This window comes from Stigmatopora nigra, chromosome 17 (assembly GCF_051989575.1).
Source record: "Stigmatopora nigra isolate UIUO_SnigA chromosome 17, RoL_Snig_1.1, whole genome shotgun sequence".
In the NCBI taxonomy this organism is placed as follows: Eukaryota; Metazoa; Chordata; class Actinopteri; order Syngnathiformes; family Syngnathidae; genus Stigmatopora; species Stigmatopora nigra.
In genome coordinates, this window is record NC_135524.1 from 2,931,678 (window position 1) to 2,942,832 (window position 11,155).

An 11,155-nucleotide genomic window follows, 5' to 3' on the forward strand; every position below is an offset into this window, starting at 1 on the left:
TTTTAGAAAGGCGACCTCATGTGGACAGCAATGATACCCAAAATAGAATTTAGGAAGATGAGAACATTTGTTTTCTAAAGAATTAAAGGATCAATTTACCTTTTTATTTCCAACAGTTTCTGCTAAATCTTTTTTTTTAACCTGAAACCTGACTCTGGTTTCATTCTTAAAATTTTGCACAAAAATTTAATAAGAAAATGCAGTTATGTTATGCAATGCACTTTCATTTCTAATGACTGATAGATTAATACAAAGGCAGTCATAGGGAAAATACAAATAAGGTTAAAAAATGCCTTTAGAATCAATATTTTCAAGTACCAAAAAGCACTTTTAATGCAAAATTAAGTGCATAATTTGCAGTGTTCACTCATGAGGACAAAAAGCAACTAAACTTCTTGACCTTTCACATTTTAAAATACAAATCTAGCATTTAATGGACTGTTAATAGCACTAGTCAAGTCATTTATGCTCAAAATAAACCTTCCATTATACCCTCATAGGAAATAATGCTACAAATGATCAAGGCAGTGGTGATATTTAACAAGTTGTACCTTATCCTGGGTAGACGACAGACTCCAAGGCAAAAAAATGGTGGACATCCATTGTTGATCACCAGGAATCGCAAGACATAAAGAGAAGCAACCATTTGTCTCGAGTGGGAAAACATTCCAAGTCGCCTGTACAGAAATCAGGCGAGTTTATCATTAACAAAAAATCCTTGATTGGGAAAAATTGACAATAGTTATGGAATGTTAAATCAAACTCATCTATGGTTCGGACAGCATTTTGTCCTCTAGGTTTGCCAGCAGATCTGTTGGAATAATAATGATGCCAAAAAAAATGATATGTGGTCATTACAGAGAAATAAAAATAAAAGGATGGCAGCACAAGTAGACATTTTGTAAAAAAAAAAAAAGTTCCCTGAAGGTAGGTTTGATGTGGAGATACTTTGTTGGTCAGTTGGAGTGGAAACCTGAGCGGGATTTGGAAAGCCGCTCAAGAGAGCGGAGGGCCGTGTTCAATGAGCGCACCATTTTATCCGACCTGTCTTTCATTTCCCGTGCGGCGAGGAGGCTGTCGTCCAGACAGCGTTGTGGGACAACGCAGGGCAAATGTTGCGACCTTTCTTCTTTCTTGCTACTAATGAGGTCGGGAGGAGAGCTTGTGTTGTTGGTGCACATGTGGACGGATTGAGGTTGGAGATAAAGGCTAAAAAAAAATCATAAAGTAGTCATCGAGTCATGTTTTTGGGTGAAATGTCACCCCAATCAAAACAAAAATTGGTCAATTGGACTTACAGCAATGGTGTAGGACACATGGCAGGCTGTGGGGGTGCTTTGCTTAGAGACACCGTTGGTTGGCCGTTGGAGAGAATGGGGGAGCTTGTGCTTCTGCAGTCTTTCAATTACAAAAGAGGACAGAAATTGCAACTATTTTCATGCTATCATTTGGTTATTGATGTTAAGGTTTCACTTTTTTCTTGACTAGCACTCATATTTCAATAAAGGTTGAAGTACGGATTTTTGGAGATACTTTTTTAGTGTTGTTTTTTCATTTGACAGTCGTAGTATACGTTGTGAGCACTTCTACTACATGAACTAGTGTGTACTTGTACTACATGAACTAGTGTGTACTTGTACTACAAGAACTAGTGTGTGCTTGTACTACATGAACTAGTGTGTGCTTGTACTACATGAACTAGTGTGTACTTGTACTACATGAACTAGTGTGTACTTGTACTACATGAACTAGTGTGTACTTGTACTACATGAACTAGTTTGTACTTGTACTAAATGAACTGGTTTGTACTTGTACTACATGAACTGGTTTGTACTTGTACTACATGAACTGGTTTGTACTTGTACTACATGAACTGGTTTGTACTTGTACTACATGAACTAGTACTACATGAACTAATGTGTACTTGTACTACATGAACTAGTGTGTACTTATAAATATAAGGACAATAAAGGCATTCGAGTATGTGTAATACTACAAGAATGTATACATGTGGGTACTTATATGACAAGTCTTATAGAAAAGCTTCCCAGGCAATTCTTCCATAAATTGCATTTCCTAGTTTCTGATTTAAATGCAACATTGGTAAGATTCTCAAAATGATGTTGTTTCAATATTCTGATCCTGCTGCACATTGCTTTTAACCTAAAATACTTTTTGTTAATCACTGGTGTTTATACAGCTCAGGTCTAAGTGTTGTATTGAACTACTACTTTGCCTTCTCACCTTGCTCATTAGCTGTCTTGGTCTCAGAATGTCCACAGTGACGGCAGTAATGAGAACGACAGGAAGCAAAGTGAGGGGGCTCTTGATTGCCACCGGCTGTTTCTGCTGGTTCAAAACATCCATATTAAAAGAACAATCACGCCCCCAAAATGGGCATCCCTAGATTACTGCAGTAGTTGCCCTTAATGATGTGACATTACTCACTTTCACAAGACAAATTGGGATGTGACACACGTGGCGAACCAGAAGGACCGCTGCTTTTTCTGCCAACATTATCCGTCACGCAGGAGACACAATTCTGCTCTGCAAAAATATACAAATATACACACAATAGACATGATTGACGGTGAATTCAGCTTTGTATTGATGTTGAAAGAGGGATGGTCTTACTCATGTGCTGGACATGAACACTATGTGAATTCTGGCTTTCGGCAACCAGAATTGAAGTTTGAGTGGACCTTGACACTAGAATTCGACGGGAGAATTGTTCATCCTCTGTTGCGGTGGCTAAAAGATAAAAAAAAAATGATCACACAGTCAGATTGCAATTCTGAATAGTTTACATATTGATAAGATTGTTAGCAGGGATGAACGTACACGTTTCAGCTTGTGCTTGATGTCTGTGTGTCAATCTTTTCCTGGCAATGCGTCTCACCACCTGTTCAGCCTCACCTCCAATTGTCCACTTCTTTCTGCTGCCACTAATAACAAAAGGACCGTCCGTATGTTAGTCCACAAAGACAGTAAAACTCCCAAAAATATATATACATATATATAAAACACAATGTGCCTGGAAAGGAATATTTCCATACATTTTTTTTTTGTTTCTGTAAAGTACCAACCTGAGTGGATGTGAATTTCGGTGGTCATTACAATTGCCTTGAGTGGAATTGGGCACAGAATGACAGTTGTTCTCCCCATTTGGACGGATGGACTTAATGGCCTGTAGAAGTCGACTTGGATCACTATAAAGAAACCAAATGAAAAGTCATATCGACTGGTTTTGTTTTTAAAAATCATGACCAGGATGAAAACATCATAGGTGCAGAAAATATGAACGCTATGCTGAGGAAACACTCAAAACAAGAATCAATTATCAATGCAAGGGGAAAAAAACCCAACACATAGGGGTCAATATTACTATAAAGTCCCTTTAGGGTCCTCTTCCTCACTATAATAACAATGTAAAATAATGAATCATATTTTTTTTTGTTGGCATCCGAATTTAAGATCATTAAATGCTAACATACTGCCAGATTTCCCATGTAAAAATAGATTTGACGTGTCTCAATTTCAGTGTCAAAAGTTGAAGGCCAACCAATGCAAACACTGACTTAAATGTACTTAATATAATATTCTTACATAAAGGTGAAATGGAGAAATCTCAAGAGCACCTTATGGTAATAATAACCCCCATAAAACATCTTAATGTGTTATTCCACGCCATACCATGCAGGCGGGCAAGGCAAAGTACCTTTTTTTACATTAGCAGCCAGTCCTGGAATAAAATATCTGAAATAAAGCTTGATGTCACTAAAACAAAAAGTCAGTGTCAGTCTTTCACAAGCTGTGAAGATGGATGGGCTTCTAAATCAAGGCTTACAAAAAAATCCAGTGAACAAACGTCTGGCGGGATGCTTTGTTTGCGCAAGCATCGCCATGGCAGCTGCCGCATTACGCACACTCACTTGCAAGTCACCACTTGACTGGACCTCGCCGCTTTAGGAGTGTCGCCATGGTGATGACGCAGCGCAGAGGAAGATGAGTTTGGGGAGGAACAGAGGTGGTTTTCTTCACACTGGTCACTTTGTGCGTCTTCTGACGCGGTATTGGCTACAAATACAAGAGATGTCAGGTTAAAATGGCAAAAAATAATACAGATTTTTACTCAAACTTACCACTTTCACTGTCAGTCCTTGTTGAGTCCGTTTGACTTCTCGCCCAATGCTTTGACTTGCGCTCTTCCGGATATAATCTTCTCATGGCTTGCTGAAAATATTCAGCGGCCGGTATTGGGGTGCGCCTTTGCGGTTGCGGGGATTCACGAGATCGGGATGAACTTCGGCTTGCTTGGGGCTTTTTGGGGCTCGCTTCTGGAGGCCTAACATTACTGGGGGCACCACCAGGAAAAAGACAAAATTGAAAAAGATATTTCAAAAATAATTCTTATTAGGGGAATGGAAAAAAATGGTAAAAATCTATGGTAAAAATTGTATTAACTAACCACTTTGATGCTCCCTGTTGGAAGGAACAAGAAGCGGCAGCCCAGATGTGATGACTATACTCAGAACCAACAAAGCCACTGTCTGTCCCTGGAGAAATAACTCTGTCCTATTTAAGGCAAAACACATCAATAAACAACCATACATGGATTCAAATGGCGAAAATAAAGTTGTTTCAGACCTGAGATAACACTCTCCCATTCCCAGTTTGAAGTTTGGCACTTCTCTTCATCGATGTACTCATTTCTGCTAGGCTGCTTTGACTGCTACTGTACGACTTTCGAACCTCCTTCCGCATGATGTGAGTAGTCGGGGTGAGACAGACAGTGGAACCACTGCAAAATGAACATGACATTGAAAAAAAGGAACATCCAAGACATGGACGGTGTTGTATGTTGTGCTTACTCCTTAACATCCATGGCTTGTTCGGCGCATCTTTTCTTCGAGTTGGAGGAACTCAAAGGAACTATTTGGACTTCCTTCTGGGGTGTTTCGACTGGGTGAACCAACATAGGTGTATGTCGACTCTGGAAAGGAGGGACAATCACATGGTTGCATAATTTTATTTACTACAAAGACACTAAAGAGCTTTATTAGATACACTGTCATGTGATCAATTGGAAAAAAAAGAAAGGGCATTTTTGTGTTGTCATTCTTACATATACATTTGACATAATTAACTTGCCGTCATTAGCCAAGGATAGGGAAATATTCTGTGTATTATGAAAGGAAATTCAAGATTTATGAACAGATATTTGATAATGTTTCAGACAAAATGAAAAAAGTTTAAATCTCCAATAAGCCACAAGTTGAGGATTGTTGGTTTTAGTCCTTGTTTGGAGATGTACCGTATTTTCACCACTATATAAGGCGCACCCTCAATGAATGACATTTTTTCCATATATAAAGCTCACTGGATTATAAGGCGCCCTGTCTATTTTGGACAAAATGTAAGACTTTTAAGTGCGCCTTATAGTGGTGAAAATACGGTATGTTCATTTCATTGTTACCTCCGACTGAGAATCATCAGATGGCGAAATTTGTTGTGCCTGGAGGCAAGGAGAAGCGGAATCAACCTCACGGGCTCTTCTATCCACCACCTCTTTGAGGTCATCCATATGCCGCCCACACTGGTAAATAAACTCCTCGAGCTCTCTAAAAGACAACATAAAAAAATGAATCATTGACTATGTACAAGAATATCCACACCATGTGTACAGTCAAAATTGAATCCAGTCGTCTTACCGGTTGGGGTCAAATTGGCTGGGCTTTGCACCTTGTTCCTGAAGTTCTTTGTGTTTCTTCTTTGCAGACAGGTAGCCCTTTTCTAAAGATCTCAGGACTTGACCAAGTTCTGCAAAACTCTGAGACAAAGGCATTAGTTTGTGAGTGTGATTGTGTCATCATGAGCATTTCTTCTGGAGGAGTTTGGTCTTACCTTTACCTGGTGGAAAGGTGTTTTATTGTTCAGCAAGTCCTCAAAATGTTGGAGCTGAAACATTAAGGAAATATTAACTTGAGTTAATCGCTCGCACATTATTCACAGGCCAAAAATGACAAGTGCCGACCTTCTGGAGGAACTTGTCCGCTTTTGCGTAAAGGGAATTTGCCACCTTCTGACTGCCTTGCCACTCTGCGCTCTTTGAAATGGAGGCAGACAGACTTAGTCCAGTGGGAGCTCCTGGAGGAATTGACATAGGCACATTTTCTGAGATGCATTTTCCTGGAAATGCTTCATTACGGCTTCTATGGCACTATATATTCACAACTTTCGAAGGAAAACCATCTTGAATTAAAGTACAGTATATTACAGACTATAAGTCACATTTTTTTCATAGTTTGGCTGGACCTGCAGCTAATTTCCAAATGTTGTTCTTGGTTTCTGAGAAAATAAAAAATTGCCGTTCCAAAAAATGCGACTTATACTCCAGTGCGACTATTTAACATACTCAGCTGCGGCTTATATGTAAGTAAAAAGTTTTGCTAGGTAGATAAATTGGATGCATTTACTTTTGGGTGTGCTTTGTTCATTCGGCTGTGGAGAAAGTGTGCTCGGCTGTGCTTTCTGAGCTTGTGGAAAGTCCAGTTGCATGAATTTTGATGGCTCCACTTGCACTTGCAATGGCATCACTTGAGCAGGCTTTGGTTGTTCCGAGTACAGGTTAACCTAGAGAAAACACAAAAACCCCCATGACGTTATTTGTATTTGTCATTCTCACTGCAAAATGACTTGAAAACTTGCAATTGATGCTTTCGTTTGGTTTTGAAATCTGATGAAAGGAACCAATTGAAACCTTGGGTTCCAAGCGTAGGCGGTCAATTGTGTTCGCCGCCTCAGCATATTTAGTCAGCAGTAATCCGTGTTTCTCCTGCAGCCACAGAAAGACAAAATGTGGAAGTCACATTTTCAAATCTTGACTTCCACTGACATCCTTAAACGATACATATAAAGTGGAGCTATTTAATCCCTTGAATGTACCTGAAGTTGGTCAAGTAGAATGCCAGTCTCTTGCTGACATCGGAACTCTTGCGGCACGTTGGCTTCAGGACTGCCAGTCAATGTTTTTTCATGGAAATCAAATGGCGTGTGAGGTCCGTCGGTTGTGTTGAGCAGAACGTCTTTCACAATGTCAGCTGGAGATTTTAAGACAACGGGGGTCTCTGGTGACAAGGACTTTGGAGGATTCTTGGAGGGCCATCTGCTCTTGGGCGGTTGATAATCCCCTTTAGGGAAAGAGACCCGAGGCTTTACCTTGGATAAATCTGGTACTTTGTGGTTGGGATGGCACTTTCTGGAAACACAAGAACATTCACCACAAGTTAAAAAAAACTACAACTAAAATGGCCACGTTTAAGCCAATCACCTTGTTTGAAGAGCTCTTTTGATATTGTCCTCCTTTAGTGTATTATTCAAAACTGCAGTATCTTGGCCATGCTGAAACCTTTGTGTAAATGAGTACGTATTTGGTTGTTTAAGACCAGACTGTGGATACTCATGATGAACTCCTCTTTGCTCCTTAGCCATTATTGGTTGAGGAGAGATGGGTTCTTCCTCCAGTTGTTGGTTTTGTTGGTGCTCAGGACTAGAACCACAGCTAAAGATGCTATTGGAGTCTGGAGGACTATCAGTAAGACTCAGATCTGGAATGGTTTCCCCAACTAACCCTGGAGCAGATGCTGCTACATCAGATGTAAAGTGGCCCAGTGGAGAGTACATTGGGAGAGAGGACATCTGGTATGATGGACATTGAGGTTTGCAGTCGCCATCAGCTTCTACTACCATTGAGGACTGGAAAAAGTGCCGCTCGCTGATGATCTCTGGCTCATCTTTGTTATGGTGGGGTGATTCAATTCGGAACCCCCGTTCACCTTCTGCTCTGTCTTTCTTCCCGGGAGCCATTTCAAAGAATTTCTCCCTTTCAGAGAAGCGCTCTGTTTTCTGTCCTTCTTTTGACAGCTTGGTCTCATTTGTGGAGTCTTCACGATGACTTTGTTCGTTTAAAGTACTAACGTCATCAGCGACTAAAAACGGGAGGAAAAAAGACAGGGAATGTTGTCAATAGATTTGTTGCAACTGCAAACATAAAATAGAGTAGTAGGAAAAATTATTTGGCATAATTTACAAAATTATTAACCATCATATTCAGGAACAAAATATTACATTGATTTGTCTGAGGTACTTATACTCCAGTGCAACTTTAATGTTGTTATGTTGTGTTTTTAAGGCTATATTTTGCAACAGCAATACTGACAATCAAATTTTCTGCAACACTATGCAAAATTATGATTACAATATTGATAAAAAAATAACAGATTTTCATTATGGCCCAAATTATACAATATTATGCTAAATAAAGCCACAATTAGCAAAACACTGAATTGATTTTAGCATGTATATATGTTCTGATATTAAGTTAATGAGTTGTTTAAATACTCACAAGTTGACAGTCCATCAAAATCTTCCAGTTGTCCATTGAGGGAGTAAACGCTCTCCTCAGGAGGCATATGCTGCACCTCATAGCCACTTGTAGTAACATCTTCTTGGGTGTAGGATTTGGGAGATGGGGAAACTTGAATACATTCGGTATCATCATCACGTTCTTGAATCAATCCTATGATGCCATTTTCATCCATCTGGCTATAAAAGTCCTGATCTTGCTCTTCGCCTCCATTCCACTCTTCAGATGTTTCCGAGCTGGCGGGTGAGATGCACACTGGAGCCGGAGTCCAAGATAGAACTCCTGCCTTGGTGTTCTTTACCGTCTCCATTGTCACTCAACTCTTGACTTGAGGAAATGTGACAGGGTCCCATCATCTATCTGGTGGTCCCATCAGTTAGCTGCTTGATTTGCAGCTGTGTAGAGGGGTCCTTGGAATGGAGTTGCTAAAAAGTAGGACAAAGGCGGTCAGGAATGCGGGTCGGCCAGTTTAGAACTCGCAGTAACGATGTAGAATGTGGCAGAGGCACTGGAGGGATGTTTCAAAATATCTGTGACATTTACATATGCTTTCCCATCTGATTATTGTGAACATTGTCAAATAGTGTACAGTATATATACACACACGTCAACACTATGGCATTTTAGACACCAGAAAAGAATGAAAGCAGATAGTTTGGCAGCTGAGAAAATGTAGGGAATTTAGAAAAAGAAATGAAGAAAGCACAAAATATAATCTGCAAATATTTGTCTTGTGAAGTTAGGAATAAAACAAAGATACAACTTACCTGTTGTCTTGCACATGCTCAATCGAATGGAGGATTTTCTACAGTGGCCAGATGGGTGGGAATTAATCTGCTTTTAACCCTTTAGTTGAGGTGCGACCTGTACACTCACCGATCACTTGCGTAGATCTGGCGAAAATAGTTCATGGAGGATCAGGATTCAATTCAGTCCATTTTTACTATAAAATCCATAAAAGTAAAATCATTAAAATAGATATTAGACTTAGCACTAACAATAATAGAAACATTGTTCTTCACAACTTGAAGAATATCACCATGTGTTTAACTTTGCCAAAAAATATATACATACTTAGCCTCACAATACACATTATTGTTGAACTCATCCAAATCTTTAAAGCCCGAAACTTGCTGAATTCCAAAATATAACAAAACCTCACAGCAAGCAGTAATCAGTTTGATATCAAAAGCTGTTTTCTCTACCTTAGTCTATAAAGGCTAGCCGTCAGCATCTCCCAATATCACAAGGCTCCGTCTCCATGACAACCACCAAACTAAAAAATGAGCAAAGCCACGCCCCTCTGTCACCATGACACGCTGACCACAACAAACCAGGACCACTACTCAAGTCTACAGGTTGCAACACAGTACAAAACAACACGTCAAACTTTACATTAAGCACATATACTTTGGCACAAAGATGATCATAACACACAGGGTTAAATCGCATTTGATACGGACGACTTGCAACACTTAATCAACCTACTCAACACTTTTTGCCATCATGAAAACAACTTTACCTTGTTTCCATCTGATCTGCTTTATTTACAAGATGATTGTAACAAAGCAGTTTTACAACGTCGCTTGCTTTGATTACAACCTTCTAGAGTAGAATTTTATAATCTGTCCACTACGACCAATCATTGGATTAAAGATTTCCAAGAGACAAATCAGCAGGCAAGATATCCCAGATCTACAAATGAGTATTTTGGATTGGTGGAAATGTACTTCCAGGGAGGGATTTATTAGATTTACATTTACCACATTAGCCCAGTAGAGGACACCATCCGGCTGTTCCTTTAGATTAGGAGTAGATCAGATGCTGTCTAATTGCTTTCCATGCATTATTCCTCCCTAAATAGAATAAAAACAAAGATTAGTAGCAAAAGGGATGAGATAATTTCATAACATTTGATCCAAAAATAATCATATTTCCAAATACATAACTTTCAAGCACTCTCTGATTTATTTTGCAAAGTTTTGATGGCATTTAAAAACATCTGGACTTCCCTTTAATCAATTATAGGAAATATTCTTATTTAGGGACATCTTTGCCATTTTTATAAAGAACCAAATGGAATTTAAATAAGTGCCTATTATCATCACTGGATGAGTTACATTCCATAATCAAATTAAGGACTTATCTCATGTTTGTGTCACCCTAGTCTGTGTTAGATACACATTAATGGAAGATGATGAAATATGTCTTTAAAATGTCTTCTATTCATCTGGAGAAACAGAGCCAGGTTCTGAAACTACAGCGATTGCACCATCGTGTCGATGTCGTAAGACGGGAAGTGTTGGATGTTCAAAGCAGTGTTAGGTGTTGTCATGGTGAAGCAAAATGTCATACCATAATCCTGGCTTTCTCTTGCACACAGAATGAAGCAAATCCCACGCCTTCCTAAAATGCTCTGAAATTACAAAGGCACTTAGCCAGTTAGTTTTGTGCAGTCCTCTTTATTGAAAAATTAAACACATTTCTGTATCAATATTACTTTCTAACCCTCTTTGTTCATGTGCTGGGAGCAGGCAATTGACATGAGGACCAAAAAAGCAAATAAACAGGATGGATGCTGAACAATAGCCAAAAACTAAAGTCAGCTAATATGGGAGGAGGAGGCACAAAGTGAAAAATAATACATCATCAAATATAACATATCCCACCCAACCACCCACACACATACACACTAACACAATCAATTGGATTAACAAGGAAATTGGGAGT

General features: G+C 39.3%; 1 protein-coding gene across 6 annotated transcripts; it reads right to left on the reverse strand.

Moving 5' to 3' along the window:
- Nucleotides 1-305: 305 nt before the first annotated feature.
- akna (AT-hook transcription factor) lies at nucleotides 306-10,282 on the reverse strand. 6 transcript variants are annotated; one of them, XM_077737881.1, is made up of 24 exons: nucleotides 10,189-10,282; nucleotides 9,631-9,701; nucleotides 9,193-9,318; nucleotides 8,405-8,850; nucleotides 7,331-7,988; nucleotides 6,946-7,258; nucleotides 6,761-6,835; nucleotides 6,477-6,633; nucleotides 6,035-6,147; nucleotides 5,905-5,958; nucleotides 5,712-5,830; nucleotides 5,477-5,621; nucleotides 4,872-4,993; nucleotides 4,648-4,801; nucleotides 4,469-4,575; nucleotides 4,143-4,354; nucleotides 3,933-4,077; nucleotides 3,087-3,209; nucleotides 2,842-2,945; nucleotides 2,635-2,751; nucleotides 2,449-2,547; nucleotides 2,245-2,349; nucleotides 1,299-1,398; nucleotides 306-1,209 (listed from the first exon to the last, which is right to left on the reverse strand). In XM_077737881.1, the coding sequence occupies exons 4-24, from the start codon at nucleotides 8,733-8,735 to the stop codon at nucleotides 957-959; spliced, it is 3,606 nt and encodes a 1,201-aa protein (XP_077594007.1). In that variant the 5' UTR covers nucleotides 8,736-8,850; nucleotides 9,193-9,318; nucleotides 9,631-9,701; nucleotides 10,189-10,282; the 3' UTR covers nucleotides 306-956. The 6 variants fall into 6 exon arrangements, with proteins under 6 accessions (XP_077594007.1, XP_077594006.1, XP_077594012.1 ...); XM_077737880.1 differs by lacking the exon at nucleotides 10,189-10,282 and adding an exon at nucleotides 9,948-10,013; XM_077737886.1 differs by lacking the exon at nucleotides 10,189-10,282 and having other exon boundaries at nucleotides 8,405-8,661; nucleotides 8,727-8,850; nucleotides 9,631-9,911.
- Between the last annotated feature and the right edge of the window lie 873 nt (nucleotides 10,283-11,155).

Excerpts from the sequence above, each read along its gene's own strand:
- akna (XM_077737881.1), bottom strand. The coding sequence starts at position 8,735 with ATGGAGACGGTAAAGAACACCAAGGCAGGAGTTCTATCTTGGACTCCG. Across the intron at positions 4,994-5,476 it reads CTGATGATTCTCAGTCGGAG|AGTCGACATACACCTATGTT; the intron begins GTAACAATGAAA and ends CCTCCTTTCCAG. Across the intron at positions 1,210-1,298 it reads ATGTGTCCTACACCATTGCT|CCTTTATCTCCAACCTCAAT; the intron begins GTAAGTCCAATT and ends ATTTTTTTTTAG.